This window comes from Eurosta solidaginis, chromosome 4, assembly GCF_040869045.1.
Source record: "Eurosta solidaginis isolate ZX-2024a chromosome 4, ASM4086904v1, whole genome shotgun sequence".
NCBI classification, from domain to species: Eukaryota; Metazoa; Arthropoda; class Insecta; order Diptera; family Tephritidae; genus Eurosta; species Eurosta solidaginis.
This window is the reverse complement of record NC_090322.1, coordinates 267,739,436-267,760,607: the sequence shown is the minus strand read 5'-3', so window position 1 is coordinate 267,760,607 and position 21,172 is coordinate 267,739,436. Positions and strand designations below refer to the sequence as shown.

General features: G+C 35.9%; 2 protein-coding genes across 2 annotated transcripts in view; both read left to right on the top strand.

Annotated features, from left to right (window-relative positions):
• LOC137251434 (uncharacterized) overlaps positions 1-21,172 on the top strand; it is a 274,321-nt gene that overhangs the window by 132,692 nt on the left and 120,457 nt on the right. The gene's annotated exons all lie outside the window — the stretch shown is intronic.
• Positions 8,511-10,512, top strand: LOC137251431 (brachyurin-like). The gene is made up of 2 exons (XM_067786000.1): positions 8,511-8,821; positions 8,886-10,512. The coding sequence occupies exons 1-2, from the start codon at positions 8,547-8,549 to the stop codon at positions 9,451-9,453; spliced, it is 843 nt and encodes a 280-aa protein (XP_067642101.1). The 5' UTR covers positions 8,511-8,546; the 3' UTR covers positions 9,454-10,512.

Below are 21,172 nucleotides of genomic sequence, written 5' to 3'. Positions count from 1 at the left end.
CAAAACATGAGTCCGTGAAAACCTAGATAGTGTTTTTTACATTATGGGTGTCAAATTGAAGCTGGTGATGAGTGCTTTAGTACAGGGTAGTTTTCTCACCTATTAGTGACTAGGGTCTCGAGATATAGGCCAAAACGTGGATCAGGGTAACACTAGGATGTGTTTTTATATTATGGATATCAAATAGCAGCTGTTGATGTGTGCTTTAGTACATAGTAAGTTTTATGCCGCTGGGTGACTAGGGTCTCGAGATATAGGCCAAAACATGGACCCGAATACACCTAGAATGTATTTTTACATTATGGGTATCAAATAGAAGATGTTGATGTATGCTATAGTACAGAGTAATTTTGACACCGCTGGGTGACTAGGGTCTCCAGATATAGGCCAAAATGTAGACCCGGATACACCTAGAATGTGTTTTTACGTTATGGGTATCAAATTAAAGCTGTTGGTGTATGCTTTAGTACAGAGTAAGTTTTACACTGATGGGTGACTAGAGTCTCGAGATATAGGCCAAAACATGGACCCGAATACACCTAGAATGTGTTTTTACATTATGGGTATCAAATAGAAGCTGTTGATGTGTGCTATAGTACAGAGTAATTTTTACACCACTGGGTGACTAGGGTCTCCAGATATATGCCAAAACTTGGACCCGGATACCCCTAGAATGTGTGTTTATTATGGATATCAAATGAAAGCATGCTGAGAGCTTCAAAGTAATTTTCATTGTGATATTCGATTTAGTCGCTTCAACCTGACAAAACTGATAAATATGCATGCGAAGTTGAAACAAAGATATGAATTAATAATACCCACATACCTATTTACATACGTCCTATTCGATTACGATGCTTTTTTCCCGGAAGTAGACCAGAGAAGGACTGGGACTAGGATTAGGGCTAGGACTGGGACTGGGATTAGGACTAGGATTGGGACTGAGACTGAGACTCGGAGTGGGACTGGGACTGAGACTCGTAATGGGACTGGAACAAAATATATACCACCCTCTGGGACTGGCAATAAGATATGAAGATGAATGAGAAAAAATTGAGAGAAGAGAAAAGAGAGAGGGAGACTGAGAAAGAGAGAATGAGACGAAGATGGGAATTGATGAAGCGAAAAATTCGGAGGGAGGAGTGAATACAAAGATTAGGAAAAAGTGTAGAGGGGCGAGGACAGAGTTAGACGGAAAAAGCTTATTAAAATATATGCAGATAAATCAAATTTGAGGTAGAACAACGTCTGCAGGGTCTGCTAGTCTATAATATAAAAATAATTCGGGTTTCCTTCCCGACGCTATAACTCCAAAACGCGCGAACCGATTTCCACGATTTTGCATTCGTTGGAAAGGCTCCGTTAGGTTTATAGCAAAATATTATATAGAAAGCTCAGGATCGACGCACAGGGTCTCGAGATATAGGCAAAAACGTGGACCCGGCTACCCCTGGAATGTGTTTATAGAATATGGATAACAAATGAATGCTGTTGATGAGTGCTTTAGTAGAGGGTAACTTTCATACCCATGGTTGACTAGGGTCTCGAGATATAGGCAAAAACGTGGACCCGGCTACCCCTGGAATGTGTTTATAGAATATGGATAACAAATGAAAGCTGTTGATGAGTGCTTTAATAGAGGGTAATTTTCATACCCATGGGTGACTAGGGTCTCGAGATATTGGCCAAAACGTAGATGTGTTTATGGAATATGGATAACAAATGAAAGATGTTGATGAGTGCTTTAGTAGAGGGTAATTTTCATATCCCTGGGTGACTAGGGTCTCGAGATATAGGCCAAAACGTGGGCCCGTGAACGCATAGATAGTATTTTTACATTATGGGTATCAAATTGAAGATGTTGGTGAGTGCTTTAGTACAGGGTAGTTTCATATAGGCCATAACATGGACCCGGATACCCCTAGAATGTGTGTTTATTATGGATATCAAGTGAAAGCATGCTGAAAGCTTCAAAGTAATTTTCATTGTGATATTCGATTTAGTCACCTCAACCTGGCAAAACTGATAAATATACACGCGAAGCCGAAACAAAGACATGAATTAATAATACCCACATACCTTTTCACATACATATTTACGATGATTTTTTCCGGGAAGTAAACCAGAGACGGACTGGGACTGGGATTAGGACTAGGACTGGGTCTGAGACTGAGACTGAGACTCGGAGTGGGACTGGAACAAAATACATACCACCCTCTGGGACTGGCAATAAGATATGAAGAAGAATGAGAAAAACTTGAGAGAAGAGAAAAGAGAGAAGGAGACTGAGAAAGAGATAATGAGACGAAGATGTAGATAGCTGAAGTGAAAAATTCGGAGGGAGGAGTGAATACAAATATAAGGAAAAGTGCTCTTGGTTGAGCCACCATGAGGCTGCTAAATTTGTTCTAAGCCTTAAATATACATATCTATACATAAAATAGCTGCCAATCATGCTGCCAGTCAGGGTAGTTCTTTTGCTGTTACCATTCTAAAATATCCAGGATTTTCACTTGATTATGCCGCCCTTATAATATGCAATCAGTCATTTATTGTTGTTTTTATTTTGTTGGGTTTTTATTCCACTCTTTTCCGCGTTGACCTGCCTCTCTTGTTCAGATTATTCCACCGAAACCTTTTAGTTCTCAATAATTTTGTTGAATGTGTTGACATATTTGTAGATGTAGTAATGAACTAGTTATATCTTCATCCGTGTGGCCTGTGTGGCACCAGTTTGTGAGTTTTAATTTAAAAAATTTTTTACTTTTTTCTTAAAAAAAAAAACTTGGCAGGATATTTATCCAGAGTGTTCCTTTAGCGTTTTTGATGGTTTAGCAAATTGTCCGCTAACTAGTGATCACTCCTGGCAGGATCGTCATGAAATATAAAATTTATTAAACGAACCATTAAGGTTGAGTGTGCAAATAGCAATCTCCTCTTTATTCAAGAAACACTTTCTTTTATACAAAATGTTACAAACTATTACTACATATTTACACTAATACTTACAAACTAGATGAACATAAATTCGTAATAATCAATAGCTTAGGCAGCATAAACCTATTTATGCATATATGTATGCGGTTCTACAGTCAATATAATTAATGGGCACATATGTCGATTAGTCATACCAAGGTTCTCAAAAATCTAAAAATAGCACTAACCCCAGAGGTTAGAAATGTGAACAAGCTCATGCTGAGTTCAAGTGGTTATCTGGGTCAGTAAAATATGATCGCTATCTATAAATGTGTGTATATTTTATGTCGTTAAATGCATTCGAACTGAGGTGAATTCCACGTAACACTACATTATGAATGCAACAGCAGCCCAGATGTACTCCATTTCAGGGATGCACCTTAACGTTAAGCTAATCGTTTATCAAAAAATTTCCACCGTTTCCGTTGAAACACTTCGAAATATTATCGATAAAGAAATTATCAAAATAAATTGTATCTCGTTTTTAACTGAAACGAAAAGCTTTCGTTAACGTTAAAAACGTTAACAAAAACGTGATACTTTATGTTTGAATTGTGCTGGCAATGCTATAGCAGTGGTGAAGCCGTAAGGTGGCAACAACGAGCGCACATACACACACAAACTCTATGTAATTTGTTTGTGTAATTCGTTGGTGGTAATGTCAAAAATACTTTGAGAAATGTTCGTACCGTCAAAATTCATGAGAAAAGTTGCAATCAGCTTGGCTAATGCTTTCACCTTTAATGACTCCGCCATCAATCAGCTTTGCCAGCATAGTTTGAAATTAATAATCAACATAAACGATTTGATTTCGTTTTGATATGGCAGAAAACGAAACGAAATCATTTCGTTAATTTGACGATCTTAACGTTAATAAACGAAACGAAATGACTTCGTTTCGTTTATTAACGTTGATTATCGTAACGAAATGAAATCGTTTCGTTGGTTAAGCATGCCTGCTCCATTTAGCTCGCACGGCCACACCTCATTATCTCTTCAGCAGCACCTCCTCAACGCCACCTTCAGCAAACATTCGTTTCCTACACTTCGCATTGTCTTGCTTCCGCTTTTATTCTGTACGCCATTTGTGATTTGTTTTTTGTTTGCAGCAGCAATTGTTCCTTGTTCTTGTTCGATTGCTGGCTATAAGACTTTGCATTTACTGTTAATACAACAACAACAACAAGACTTGGCATTGCCATTGTTGCCTGAAGTGATTTGCTTTTGTGGATTTGTCCACCTCCTAATTATCTGCCACTTGGCAAGCTTTTAGGGCATTTAGTGTGCCTTTTTCACCAAGTTTGTTGCTGGCGCCGTCGTTTTCTTGCATATTCCAGCTTTTGTTGCTTTTGAATGTGTTTTTGTCTTTTGTTTGCTTTCCTATATATTTAAATTAGCAACTTAGGGAGTTTTTGTTTTATTGTTGTTGTTTATTTTTGTATTAATGCTTTCTGTATAGTTGACTTTATATATTTTTTATCTTGCGCTCATCTTTTGCTAAAAAACTTCGCCCTTTCTCCCTGCTAGAGCCAATAATTGTTCAACTTGCTTCATCCCTTGCCATTCATGGCTACCTTTTTACCTCTGCCGCCTGTTCGGTCTAGCCCGTATTACGTGTTACGATCTCTGTCCGTAAACACGATAACTTGAGTAAATTTTGAGGTATCTTGATGAAATTTCGTATGTAGGTTCCTGGGCACTCATCTCAGATCGCTATTTAAATGAACGAAATTGGACTACAACCGCGCCCACGATATCGAAAATTTCGAAAAACCGAAAAAGTGCGATAATTCATTACCAAAGACGGATAAAGCGGTGAAACTTGGTAGGTGGGTTGATCTTATGACGCAGAATAGAAAATTAGTAAAATTTTGGACAATAAGCGTGGCACCGCCCACTTTTAAAAGAAGGTAGTTTAAAAGTTTTCCAAGATGTAATTTGGCAGTCGTTGAAGATATCATGACGAAATTTGGCAGGAACGTTACTCCTATTACTATATGTGTTCTCAATAAAAATTAGCAAAACCAGAGAACGACCACGCCCACTTTAAAAAAAAATTGTTTAAGTTAAATTTTAACAAAAAATTGAATATCTTTACAGTATATAAGTAAATTATGTCAACATTCAACTCCAGTAATGATATGGTGCAACAAAATTCAAAAATAAAAGAAAACTTCAAAATTGGCGTGGCTCCGGCTTTTTCATTTAATTTGTTTAGGATACTTTTAATGCCATAAGTCGAACAAAAATTTACCAATCCTTGTGAAACTTGATAGTGGCTTAGATCCTAGGACGATAACTGTTTTCTGTGAAAAAGGGCGAAATCGGTTGAAGCCACGCCCAGTTTTTATACACAGTCGACCGTCTTTCCTTCCGCTTGGCCGTTAACATGATAACATGAGCAAAAATCTATATATCTTTACTAAACTTAGTTCACGTACTTACCTGAACTCCTTTTATCTTGGTATAAAAAATGGCCGAAATCCGACTATGACCACGCCCAATTTTTCGATATCGAAAATTACGAAAAATTAAAAAAAATCCATAATTCTATACCAAATACGAAAAAAGGGATGAAACATGGTAATTGGATTGGTTTATTGACGCAAAATATAACTTTAGAAAAAAAATTTGTAAAATGGGTGTGACACCTACCATATTAAGTAGAAGAAAATGAAAAAGTTCTGCAGGGCGAAATCAAAAGCCCTTGGAATCTTTAATTTGATACCCATATCGTACAAACACATTACAGAGTCACCCCTGGTCTCGAAAACGTGTCCACCTATAGAACTAAGGCCCACTCCCTTTTAAAATACTCATTATAACCTTTCGTTTGATACCCATATTGTAAAAACGCATTCTAGAGTCAACCTTGGTCCACCTTTATAACGATATCTCGAAAAGGCGTCCACCTATAGAACTAAGGCCCACGCCCTTTTAAAATACTCATTAACACCTTTCTTTTGATACCCATATCGTACAAACAAATTCTAGAGTCACCCCTGGTCCACCTTTATGGCGATATCTCGAAAAGGCGTCCACCTATAGAACTAAGGCCCACTCCCTTTTCGAATACTCATTAACACCTTTCATTTGATACCCATATCGTACAAACAAATTCTAGAGTCACCCCTGGTCCATCTTTATGGCGATATCTCGAAAACGCGTCCACCTATAGAACTAAGGCACACTCCCTTTTAAAATACTCATTAGCACCTTTCATTTGATACCCATATCGTGCAAACAAATGCTAGAGTCAGCCCTGGTCCCCCTTTATGGCGATATCCCTAAATGACGTCCACCTATAGAACTATGGCCCACTCCCTCTTAAAATACTCTCTAATACCTTCCATTTGATACACATGTCATACAAACACATTCCAGGGTTACCCTAGGTTCATTTACCTACATGGTGATTTTCCTTTATTTTGTCCCCATAGCTCTCAGCTGAGTATGTAATGTTCGGTTACACCGGAACTTAGCCTTCCTTACTTGTTATGATACATTTTATTACTCGCTGCTCAGCTCCGGCAGCAGCAACTTGAGGTACTGGCACGACTATCTCTGGAAACACCAAACAGAACGGTTAAGAAACTCAAGTACATATTGCCAAATAAAAACACACTCTAATCTAAATAAAAATTAACATGCGTTGTTTGTGTATGAATTTGACAAAAATTTACACTGTTTGCTTAAATATACTTTAATGGTGTTTTAAGAGTTTCAAATTAACAATTATTCGCATGTCTTTATGCATCTCGATCCACCTCTTCGAATCTTTCAGACAACAACACTTGCTATACACGAAAGCATTCGGTGAAATTTGAAACCTCTACCTGTTAAAATGGGGCAGTAATTGCGAAAAGCTTCTTATATTAACAAACGGTTGTGGGGGATATATGCTATATATACGGCCGATTTCATCCATTTTTTCAGACAACAATATGTGAAGTGTACGAAAGAATATGGGAAGTTTGAAGCTACAATCTGATAAATTATGTAAGATATGATAAAAATCCTCTTTTCTGAAAAATCTATTGTATGGGCGATATATGCTATAGTGGTGCGATCCGACCGGTTCCGACAATTATATATACCCGCTCACCAAATTTTATCAAGATATCTCAAAAATTAAGAGACAAGTTTGCATACAAACAAACAGACGGGAAGACGAACATGGGCTAAATCGACTCAGCTCTTCATAGTAATCATTTCGGTATATTTATTGGTGGGTCTATCTATTTTCCTTTAAGAACTTACAATTTTGAGATTCGTAACAAATTTAGTATACCATTGAAATTGCATGAAAGGTACAAAAACGTAGCCCGAAAATGTGTAAATGTAACCGAAAAACGTCCACCTATCAGTTCATGGAAACGTGTTTCTGGGCGGCCCAACGGTTATACTGTCAAGAGAACAAAAATGCACAATTGAGTATAAAAATATAACCGAAATTTTGTGTAAACAAGTGCTAATTTTGTTTTTCAGTTCTTGTATTCTGAAATGGATATACATTCTGTTGATTATTCTGTCCAAACAAATTGTTATTGAGCGCGTTCAATTTTGCGTACTTAGGGCTGTTTTCACCGCCATCAGTTAACGCTAGCTGGCACTTTTTTTGACAGATTTACGAACGATTTTTGTCAGATAAAGTGTCAGTTAGTTTTAGCCGAAGATAGCGAAAACGGTCTGTTGTTATGGCTGGATGGAGCCGTACTGTTGCTAATGCAATTGCTGGGTCTCATTCTTTACAGTTTGCAAATTTTCAAGTAATCTCGAACGAAGCATGTATCTACCTATGGTTAATCTTTCATATTGCTGGTAAAATGTTTACTGCTACTACAAATAAAGTATCTATTTGTGCTGATAACTCTGGTGGTGCATTGGTTTTAAACTCTTCAAACATTCAAGTTGGCATTGCATCATTTAATACAGGCGAAGGATGCGATGTTCCTCACTACTTAGATTGGATTTAAGGACAACACAGGGCTCAATGTTTGAAAATATAACTAAAATAAAATTTTGAAATAATGTACATACATACATAGAACTAATTAATATTAATTTTTAATTTTACTAGCATAACGTCCGTTGCTTGGCTACGTTTTAGTCTGATATAAAAATTATTCCGAAGTAAAGTATAATTATATGTACTTCCCTGTAAATACATATTTCCCTCAATCTGTCTCTGCATTTTTTGCGAAGCTTAACTCTTGCTCATACTTTTACCGTTCTCTTCTTTCTTGACTTTCCCTCAATCTGTCTCTTCACTTTTTTGTAACTTAACTCTTGCTCTTAATCTCACTGTTCTATTCTTTCTTGGCCGATTGAAACTTTGGAGTTAAGGTGAAAGGTTAGAATCAAGCCGAAGTATCAGTAATACATAGAAAATAACAATCACGCTTGCTGCGTAGCCAAATACCCATATACTGTGAATTGCCGAAATACTCACATATGCATTTATGACAAAATATTGCAAACTATCCCATAGTGCGCCATTGATCTATACTATAAATAAACCAAAATAGCCTAGGCTTTAGTCAGTCTGAATTTGCTGGAAGAGTAGCAACATGAAATTTTTGATAGCTTTGTCGCTCCTAATATGCATCGCCTCCGCGTTTAAAATTCGTGGAAGTAGAAATACACAACCTGAACGCCTTGGGTCTATGGTGCAAAAGGCAGTTGTAAGTTCACGTATAGCAAATGCTCAACAGGCTGATCCTAATCGAATTCCTTATGAAGCTCGTTTGTTAATATATCATGGTAGTGGGGGAAGGTGTACCGGGTGTGGTGGATCTCTAATAAGCAATGAATGGGTGCTAACGGCTGCTAGTTGTACTTCAACGTAAGTTTTGAATTATATATACTGTCGATACGTAATCAGATCTAGTCAATCTATTCAATTTCAGCGCTGAGTGGGTGGTGCTATACCTAGGCAGCATCGCAAGATCTGATCCCTCTACAGAAGTGAGGGTATACAAATCTAAAATTATAAATCATCCCCAATTCGATAGGCAAAGTTTTAGAAATAATATAGCTTTGATTCGAATTCCAGCTGTAACACCTTCAGCTGCCATTCGAGCGGTTTCCCTACCAAAACGTGCTCCACGCTATGACACTTACGAAAATCAATGTGCAGTGGCTTCTGGATGGGGTCGTACCTCTGATACAGCCCAAGGGTATTCACCTGTTTTACTGTTTGCAAATTTTATAGTGATCTCGAACGAAAAATGTCTTGGATTATATGATGATATCGATGCCGAACATATTTGTGCTGTAGGTGCCATTAGTGGTGTTGGAGTTTGTGATGGTGATTTTGGTGGCCCATTGGTGATACCTTCAAACAATGAAATCATTCAAATTGGTATTATATCTTTTAAGTCAACAAAGGGATATGAATCTAATGAACCCAGTGGATTTACTCGTGTCACTTTCTACTTGGATTGGATTGCAGATGTAACGAAACTTAGTCTTTAAATAAATGGAAGTGCCAATCCTAAAAAATATTGACCTCAAAATTATTATTAATTATTATAAATTATAAAAAATAACTAATCTGGCATAACCGAAAAAGTCACGTTTTTCTCGAAATTGAATTACTTAGTGCGCGATAGCTTCTAAAATAACTTGACCTTAACATAATGCGGGCGTCGATCAGAACATTTTATATTTCTATAGTATCATTCATACATTGTTTGAAAAGAATGTGTCCAAATGTATTTATTCATACGCTAAACCAATTCAAGCTTGGATCGCCAAAGAACTAAAATCTTTGAAAACAAAAAGTCATTTCGGTTAAGTTTAATAGTGTCAATGGAACTAACGTCAATTGAAATTAATTCGATTTTGAACGAGCATTAATGTCAACGGCATTAATCCAGAATCAGAAAGAGAACTAATGTCAATTGCCTTAAGTTTGTTCTCTAAGATATTGACCGCCCACGCAAAATGGAGCTAGGAGAAATAAGATTGCGAGTCGCGTTGCGGCTGTTAGGCCGTCCAAATCTGACGTTGAGTCGGCCAAATTTATATTTTTTATACGCTTTAGTCTCCATAAAAAGTGCCGCGAGCGAAAATGTGGAATACAAAAATCGAAATTTGCATTTTTTGTAATGATACGAAATATTTACTAGCATAAATTTCCAAAATATTGGAAAAAGCGCTTTGTTTAAACTTTGGACATTAAATCGAAAAATAGCTTAATATCGTTTCATAATATGAATAGAAAATTTGGAATAAAAAATCGAGCAATTTTTCATTGACGCTAGTTCCATTGGCACGATTACACGTCACCGTTATGTCATTTAAAATTATATAAGAAGACTGGTTAACATTCGGATCACGTGCGTTATGCTATTCTGCGCCATAAGTATTTTGAACTTTATAAAGCTTATGAGTATGTATGTAAAATGAGAAAGAGAATTATTTACAAAGCGTTGACGCTTAAAAAAAAAAAATAAATGTTATATTAAAAAGAATTTTCAAGCTCTAGGCCAGATATATGAGTAATAAAAATTTCAATCAATTATACCCAAATATTGTCGTATTTATTTATTTAGTCGATATTTCGATTTCAATTAGAAATCAACTTCAGGGCTGTAAATAACATATTTCTTTTATAAAAACCATGAATGCGCAAACATAATTTGACACTTACGCTTGTGAATGCACCTTGTTGACTCATTTAAAATTCCGGCAAAAAACAGGGAATATTCATATATGTAATACTTTATATCACTACTACTGAACTGTGCAGCCTGTCAAACATTACAGTACAGATATACAACGAGAGAAGGAGACAAAATCTCAAGGCTGTCGTTAAATTTTTGTAAAAAAGGCGCTTAAATATATTATTTCAGCAAGCCGTCTTGCTTCTATCAATATTGTTCATTAGGTTGTTTCGATCTCCAAATGAAAAAGTAAACTTTTGTTTTCCATTAGTATTATAAAATTTTTATTGTTTTAAGAACTCTGCAGAATAGTATTACCGATTTGTGCTGAGTGTGCAGATATACGTATATAAATGAGCCCTTAGTGACCAAAAAGCGACAAAAAAAGCAAATAATGCCAACTGGCAACTGCGTATTTTTCACGAAAAAGAGTATGTTAAAAAAATTTACAAACTTGATATTATTTCAACACCAATAGCAGCCAGCCCAGTACTCATATTTTGTTTACTTCATCAAAAATTTACTTCATTAAAAAACTCAAAATAAGTAAAATTTTGAAAACTCGTTTGTTCAAGCTAATTCACTTTAAATTATTTTTGAAAACGTGTAAAGAAATGCTTGTTGGGATATATTGAATTTTTTTCATTTCAAAAATATGAATTCTTCGCCTTTTTTTTTCCTATTTATGTAAATAATATATTTTGTATGGCTGCAGCCCATGTTTAAATAATAAATACATCAAGCCTTTTATTGCATTTGTTGGCCTTTTTATTGTTTAATCGACTAAACTGAGATTTTATAACAATTAGTATGCAGAAGTTGGGTAAAGGGGATAGTGACCCGTTGTGATCCCTTTAATACTTTTTTTACACACGCTACTACAATTCACTAACACTAACAAAGCCCGCGCATGCGCAGAACATACATTTGCACAGTTTCAGCAAATAATGATTGACAGAAAATTTGCACATTAGGAAGATAGGAAGGTATTGATATAGAAGTATTATATATATGAGAACATTATAAACAGAAAACAAAGATGTACACAAATAATAAACAGTAATAATAAACAAAATATCTGCTAACAACAACATATGTATTAACTTATTAGACACCCTCAGCATTATTGTTTCTAGTAGAGCTTACGATTTCTTTTCGAAATCAAGCGAGATTTACGAGACCCGGGAAATCGAGAACTCGACTTCTCGCGAGATTCTCGTGTCTCGAAGTACTCATAAATCTCGCGAGCTGCTCGGTGCTAACGTTTTTGAGATATTTACGAATAACCGTTTTTTCAACAAAAAAACAAAAAAAAAAAAATTGGGTCCACTTACACATATATATCTCAAGAACAAATTGAGCAATTCTAAAATGATTTGAAGCTTTTAAAAGGTAATAAAATTTGCTATAAACTGTGTATACAACACTTTTTGCTAGGCCCCTCAGATTCAAAGATAACGAACAACCAGTACGGATTTTTAAAATTTTTTTCGTAAAGATATAAAGAAATTTATACTTTGCGAGGAAGGATCTCGAAAACTTTTTATTTTTTTCCAGATTTTTTTTTTCTCTCTAAGCTTTTGTAAGGATAAAATAAAGCCATGTCAATTATCATAATGTAGCCTATGTGCGTGGGGCTTAAGTTGCATTTGACAGGCGCGTGAAGTTGGCAACGCGCATGTCAAATGCAACGGCAGCCCCCGTCACCAAATGTAAAATATGACATAGAATAAATTTGCAACTAAAGTGGATGGACGTGTCCTTTCAATAAAAAGTGTTTTCCTTCTTATATATTGCGGGCTAGAGAAGTTTAAAGCGTGGCAAAGACTACCGTCACGGTAGCACGGTTTTTATTTAATTAAAAAAACATATTGGATACGGTGTACAGGCGGCGCCCTCCTAGACGGCAACAAAGGAGGTGGCCAGGTAACTATCAGCAGCGAGGAGGTAAAAATTTAATATAATAAGTTGAGCAACACGTGTAGTGCGATACGTATCCAATATGGCGACCGTGAGGCTGGAGCCTGGTCAAAAAAAAGTGGTGCAGTGGCTGAGGGTATATGAAGCGTGATTGAGAAAAAAAAGACATTTTGATTAAAACGCAAACAACAAAGTTTTTTAAACGGAAATTTTTAATTCTGGAAAATTCCAATCGAATCATTCATTACAGAAATATAGTAAAAATTGAGCGGTGCTGTACCATTAGACGACACAACGGTGCATTTTGTCACGCCATAAAAATCTAACGCACATAACGGCACACAAATACCCACTCCGCGCACTCAGCATCAAGCAAAAAGCAGCAGAAACAACTCCGGCAGCGGTAGCATTGGCGACATTAACATCAGCGGCAGCCATCATCATCGTAGCAGCAGTGAAGCAGAGAAATATTTATATGATATATAAGTATGTATTAATAAAATTATCCTACGTGTTTTTTTACATATATGTATACACAATTTACAATTTTTATTCAGTGCGGTGCGTCCAATTTAAATATTATAAATTGTTTTGATTTTTGATTACAACGGTGCGTCCGTTGGTATAAAATATTTTTGATTTTTTTGATAACAACGGTGCGTCCGTTTATATAAAACACTTGGATTTTTTTTCTAACACGGTGCGTCCGTCTAAATTTAACCACTAATAATACAACAGTTTTGAACAATTTAAAAAAGTTTAGAACCATTTTATAAATTTCAACATTTGCAGATTTACATTTAAATTTTTTTTCTCTCAAGTTTCAAATCATTTCACAAATCTTCCATTTAAAGTTTCAAATGCCTGAAAAAATGAAAAAAATAATTTTCATTCTACTTCAGTTTTTTAATACGTACATTTTCCAACAAAATATCACCATATAAGACTGAGTGAACTAGATAAGCAGTCTGCAGTCACCCTATAAAAGTGATAATTTTTTTGATATATGCGGTGGTTCCGTTAAAAACCAATTAAAATATTTTGATATATGCGGTGGTTCCGTAAAAAAACCAATTAAAATTTTTTGATATATGCGGTGGTTCCGTAAAAAGCCAATTAAGATTTTTTGATATATGCGGTGGTTCCGTAAAAAGCCAATTAAGATTTTTTGAATAAAGCGGTGCGTCCGTGATTACTACATTTTTGAGATTTTTACCAATTCATACTTATATACTTGTGTGCTATTTTAAACTCAATTACTTCTTACAGATTTTTCATACAATTAGATTTCAGTTGCAATTAATTTTTCCAATAAATTTTTAAACGTTCCGTTAGCGACAATTCACTGTAAATCAGTTCAACCTTCCCAATAATTTTTTCCTTTTTTCTTTTTCTTCAACATTTCAGCTTCAATTACAAATTCCGACATTCAATTAAGTGCTTCATTAATTTCATAGTAGTTTCAAATCAATTCTTTTACTATTCTGATAACTAGATATGTACAACTTTAGAGATAGGAAGAGAGTTCACAAAACTTCTAATTCAGAACCAGATTCCGATAAATTAGGTTTAAGCTCCGAAAGTTTAACTTCATCTTCGACAGAAAAAGTCACAAAACAGGAAAATAAATTATCTTTGTCAGCAGATTTCACAGGCTTCGAAGATTCTTCCAACGAGAAATAAACTTCAACTTCTTCTAATTTAAACCCAGATCTTAACGACCCAATTAGTACAAACGTTGCCTCACCTTCTTCTAATCCAGCTTCAGATCTTAACGGTCAAATCATGGCAACACTTGAGGAAAAGAAATTTTTCATTAAAATGTGTGCTAATTATATTAGAGAAAACGACAGCGGTGATCCTCTAGCACTTGAGACCTTTATAGACAAAATTGAATTACTTGAACAGTTCGCTAATGAAAATTTAACTAATACCTTTATAGCATTTTTAAAATCAAAACTTGAGGGTAAAGCCCGTGAAGCAATACCAAGGCAAGTAACTTCAGTTAATGAAATTAAAGTAGCTCTACGTAGTAGGATCAAACCAGACAACTCGAAAGTTGTAGAAGGGAAAATTGCAGCGTTGCACGTTAACAATAATACAGATTTTGCCAAAAAAGTTGAAGATTTAGCTGACTCACTTGAGCGGTCTCTTATTATTGAAGGGATCACTCAAGACAAAGCTCATGAAATGGCAGTCGAGCAAACGGTTAACGTGTGTCGTTTAAATGCAAAATCCAATTTAGTCAAAACCATTCTAGCCTCAACGGCATTTACTGATCCGAAAGACGTAGTAGCGAAATTAATTGTAGAACAAAATAACGAAGTAACAGAGCGTCAAGTTTTAGCTTTTCGATCACGTGGTAACAATACATTCAGAAATTAGTTATCGAGATTTTTACCCAAATCGCAGCTACACTGGTTATAGAAATAATAGTTCATTTTCATACAATAGCAACAATAATGGTAACAATAGTCAGCGATATCGATATGAAATAGATACCAAAATAACAACAATAGTAATACACGTTCAAATACAAATTCTAATTCAAATAATAGTAACAATAGAGGTAACAATTCTAGATCGTCAAGCGGTAGAGGCAGAAACGCAAACGTTCGCGCTTTAAACGCGAGTGTCCCTCAGGAGCGAACACTGAGGGAGGACGAACTAAGCGAGTAAGCGAACTTCCCTCACCAATAGGCATATATTGTTTAAATTTAAGTTACTCAGATTTCATAGAATTACAACTTAACGAGTCACAAAAATTTTGTTCTTTCTTAGTAGACACTCAAGCAGACATTTCTTTAATAAAAATATCATGTATTGACAGTAATATCTCATTAAAGCCAAACGACATTATTAACATTACCGGTGTCACTTCAAATTCAGTTTCGACTTTAGGTAAAATTATCGTAAATCTAAATTTTTTAAACTTTTCTCTTAAACATACTTTACATGTAGTAGACGAAGACTTTAATATTCCATCCTATGGCATATTAGGTAAAGAACCGGTATATGTTAAAAACTCTCATACTCTCAACGCGAAGAAATAAATCGCTAAGTAAATAAACTGTTAGACAACGATTTGATTGAACCTAGTTACTCTAATTACAATAGTCCTTTGATTGTAGTCCCAAAGAAAGATACTAATGGTCAAAAAGCTTATCGTATGCGCGTAGATTTTCGCGCAGTAAACAAGAAACTCATTGCTGATAAATTTCCGCTGGCTAGAGTTGACGATATTTTAGACAATCTTGGGAGGGCAAAGTATTTTTCCACATTAGATCTTTTTTCGTGATTTCATCAAATCCCCTTGCATCCTGACTCACGTGACATTACTTGTTTCAGCACTGACAGAGGTGCATTTAGATGGAAAGTTCTTCCATTCGGCTTAAATATAGCACCAAATTCATTCTCACGAATGATGACAATAGCTTTTTCGGGTATACCACCCAATATCGCATTTTTGTACGTCGACGATATTATCGTCATAGGTTGTAGTGAAGCACACCATATAAAAACCTTTCAAAAGTTTTTAACACTTGTAGGTCTTTCAATCTCAAACTTAACCCAAATAAATGTAACTTTTTACGACCAGAAGTCACATTTTTAGGTCACAAATGTTCAGCCAAAGGTTTGGTGCTAGACGACTCCAAAATAAACGCAATTAAAAAGTATACAAAACCGACTGATAAAGACGCGGTACGAATATTCGTCGCGTTTGCAAACTATTACAGGAGGTTTATACCAAATTTTGCGTCTACGGCTGGGCCTCTAAACCGATTAAGCAGAAAAAGAGTTGAATTCGTTTGGGATGTTAAGTGCGAAAGGACACTTTTATCTTTGAAAGCAGCGTTACTTTCACCAAAATTACTTCAATATCCAGATTTTACTAAACAATTCATTATTACTGTTGATTCTCCACAACTGGATGTGGCGCTATTTTGAGTCAAGAACAGCAAGGTAGTGATTTACCAATTTGTTTCGCTTCTAAAACATTTAATAAAGCAGAGCAGAAAAAACCAATTATAGAATTGGAGCTCTTAGCTATCTATTTCGCAATAAAGCAGTTTCGACCATACGAGTATGGCACACATTTCATCGTAAAGTCAGACCATAGACCTCTAGTATACCTATTCAATATGAAAGAACCCTCTTCAAAACTTTCCAGAATTAGGCTAGAATTAGCAGAATACAACTTTACTATAGTTTATATAAAGGGTAAATCAAACATTGGCGCTGATGCGCTATCGCGCATTACAATGGATGAGATTAAAGAACCTAAAAAACAAATTTTGGCAGTACAGAAAAGGGCAATGACAAAACAGGCAAACGACAAAAATGACGAAAAGCAACTTACTTTACAAGTTTACGACAAATTTTCATTTAATTTTTCGAAAAAAGTTCCACGGATAAGATCTGAAATTACGTACGATAAAAATAATAAAACAACAAGTTTAAGAATTTTTGCGCATATAAAACATAAAAAACTCGAGTTACTTAGTTTTGAGTTTGTTATCGAAATAATGACTTTAGAGAAATTACTTTCGAGGCTAGAATCAGAAGCCAGCAAACGCAAAATTAAACAAATTGCATGGCCTAAAAATTATATTTCATTTAAACATTATACTATTACAAATTTCAAAGATATTGGAAACAAGATTTTAAAATCATTAGATATTATACTAACAGATCGAGTGGAGACAGTAACAGATGAGGACACAACATTAAAACTAATGAAAATTTACCATAACGATCCAATTTCAGGTGGATATTGCGGAATGAAAAAACTTTACGCAAAACTTCGAACAAAATTTTATTGGAAGAACATGACTCGTGATATATCGAAATATATCAAAAGTTGTAATGATTGTCTTTTAAACAAGGTTAAACCTAAAACGAAAGAAAACTCGTTTTAACACCAACTCCTTGTAAACCATTTGATCTACTAGTTATAGATATGTATAATAGGACTTCTTCCTGAGTCCAAACACGGTAACAACTTCGCAGTTACCAAGATTTGCGACATGACCAAATATCTGGTAACAGTTGCTATACCAGACAAATCAGCAAAAACAATTGCTTCAGCAATTTTCGAAACATTTATTTTAACATACGGCACAGTGAATGCCATAAAATCATATTTAGGCACAGAATTTAAAAATGAATTTTTAAATGAATTAACATCACTTCTAAACATAAAACATCATTTTTCAACTGCAACTGTTGGTACAATTGAACGTAATCACAGAGTCTCTCTTGAATACTTACGTGCATATTTAAACAATACTTTTTATGATTGGGATATTTACTTAAAATACGGCCGCCGTGGTGTGATGGTAGCTTGCTCCGCCTATCACAACGAAGATCCTGGGTTCACGCCTCGGAAAAAGCCACATCAAAAACTTTAGAAACAGGTTTTTTCAACTAGAAGAAAATTTTTCTAAGCGGGGTCGCACCTCGGCAGTGTTTGGCAAGCACTACGAGTGTATTTCTGCCATGAAAAGCTCTCAGTGAAAACTCATCTGCCTTGCAGATGCCGTTCGGAGTCGGCATAAAACAAGTAGGTCCCATCCCGCCAATTTGTAGGAAAAAAAAATAGCAGCATGACGCAAATTGGAAGAGAAGCTCGGCCTTAGATCTCTTCGGAGGTTATCGTGCCTTACAATTTTATACTCAGTTGAGCAGAGCTCACAGAGTATATTAACTTTGATTGGATAACGGTTGGTTTTACAGGTATAAAGGAATCGAGATAGATATAGACTTCCATATATCAAAATCATCAGTATCGAAAAAAAAATTTGATTGAGCCATGTCCGTCCGTCCGTCCGTCCGTCTGTCCGTTAACACGATAAATTGAGTAAATTTTGAGGTATCTTGATGAAATTTGGTAGATAGGTGAGCGCCCACCTCAGATTGCTATTTAAAATGAATGAAATCCGACTACAGCCACGTCCACTTTTTCGATATCGAAAATTTCGAAAAACCGAAAAAATGCGATAATTCATTGTCAAAGACGGATAAAACGATGAAACTTGATAGGGATTTGCCAATCCTTCTGAAATTTGGTAGGGGAATAAATTCTATGACGGTAACTGTTTTCTGTGAAAATGGGCGAAATCGGTTGAAGCCACGCCCAGTTTTTAAACACAGTCCACCGTCTGTCCTTCCGCTCGGCCGTTAACACGATAACTTCAGCAAAAATCGATATATCTTTACTAAACTTAGCCCACGTACTTATCTGAACCCACTTTATCTTGGTATAAAAAATGGCCGAAATCGACTATAACCACGCCCAGTTTTTCGATATCGAAAATTACGAAAAATTAAAAAAATGCCATAATTCTATACCAAATACGAAAAAAAGGATAAAACATGATAATTTGATTGGTTCATTGACGCAAAATATAACTTTAGAAAAACTTTGTAAAATGGGTGTGACACCTACCATATTAAGTAGAAGAAAATGAAAAAGTTCTGCAGAGCGAAATCAACAGCCCTTGGAATCTTGGCAGGAATACTGTTCGTGGTATTGCATATATAAATAAATGAGCAGTACCCGACAGATGATTTTCTGGATCACCCTGGTCCACATTTTGGTCAATATCGCGAAAACGCCTTCACATATACATCTAAGGGCCACTCGCTTTTAAAACCCTGATTAATACATTTAATTTGATACCCATATCGCACAAACACATTATAGAGTCACCCCTGGTCCACCTTTATGGCGATATATGGAAAAGGCGTCCACATATAGAACTAAGGCCCACTCCCTTTTAAAATACTCATTAACACCATTCATTTCATACCCATATTGTACAAACACATTCTAGAGTCACCCCTGGCCCACCTTTATGGCGATATCTCGAAAAGGCGTCCACCTATAGAACTAAGGATCACTCCCTTTTAAAATACTCATTACCACCTTTCATTTGATACCGATATAGTACAAGCACATTCTAGAGTCACCCCTGGCCCACCTTTATGGCGATATCTCGAAAAGGCGTCCACCTATAGAACTAAGGATCACTCCCTTTTAAAATACTCATTACCACCCTTCATTTGATACCCATATCGTACAAACACATTCTAGAGTCACCCCTGGCCCACCTTAATGGCGATATCTCGAAAAGGCGTCCACTTATAGACCTAAGGCCTACTCCCTCTTAATATGCTCAGTAACACCTTTCGTTTGATACCCATATCGTACAAACATTCTAGAGTCACCCGTGGTCCACCTTTATGGCGATATCTCGAAAAGACGTCCACCCATTCCCTTTTAAAATACTCATTAACACCTTTCATTTGATACCGATATCGTACAAGCACATTCTAGAGTCACTCCTGGCCCACCATTATGGCGATATCTCGAAAAGGCGTCCACCTATAGAACTAAGGCCCATTCCCTGTTAAAATACTCATTAACACCTTTCATTTGATACCTATATCGTACAAGCACATTCTAGAGTCACCCCTGACCCTTTATGGCGATATCTCGAAAAGGCGTCCACCTATAGAACTAAGGATCACTCCCTTTTAAAATACTCATTACCACCTTTCATTTGATACCCATATCGTACAAACACATTTTAGAGTCTTAATGGCGATATCTCGAAAAGGCGTCCACTTATAGACCTAAGGCCTATCCCTCTTAATATGCTCAGTAACACCTTTCGTTTGATACCCATATCGTACAAACATTCTAGAGTCACCCGTGGTCCACCTTTATGGCGATATCTCGAAAAGGCGTCCACCCATTCCCTTTTAAAATACTCATTAACACCTTTCATTTGATACCGAAATCTACAAGCACATTCTAGAGTCACCCCTGGCCCACCTTTAAGGCGATATCTCGAAAAGGCGTCCACCTATAGAACTAAGCAGGCATGCTTAACCAACGAAACGATATCATTTCGTTACGATAATCAACGTTAATAAACGAAACGAAGTCATTTCGTTTCGTTTATTAACGTTAAGATCGTCAAATTAACGAAGTGATTTCGTTTCGTTTTCTGCCATATCAAAACGAAATCAAATCGTTTATGTTGATTATTAATTTCAAACTATGCTGGCAAAGCTGATTGATGGCGGAGTCATTAAAGGCGTAAGCATTAGCCAGGCTGATTGCAACTTTTCTCATGAATTTTGACAGTACGAACATTTCTCAGAGTATTTTTGACATTACCACCAACGAATTACACAAACAAATTACATGGAGTTTGTGTGTGTATGTGCGCTCGTTGTTGCCACCTTACGGCTTCACCATGGCTATAGCATTGCCAGCACAATTCAAACATAAAGTATCACGTTTTTGTTAACGTTTTTAACGTTAACGAAAGCTTTTCGTTTCGGTTAAAAACGAGATACAATTTATCTTGATAATTTCTTTATCGATAATATTTCGAAGTGTTTCAACGGAAACGGTGGAAATTTTTTGATAAACGATTAGCTTAACGTTAAGGTGCATCCCTGGAACTAAGGATCACTCCCTTTTAAAATACTCATTACCACCTTTCATTTGATACCCATATCGTACAAACACATTTGAAATAGACCTAAGGCCTACTCACTCTTAAAATGCTCAGTAACACCTTTCGTTTGAT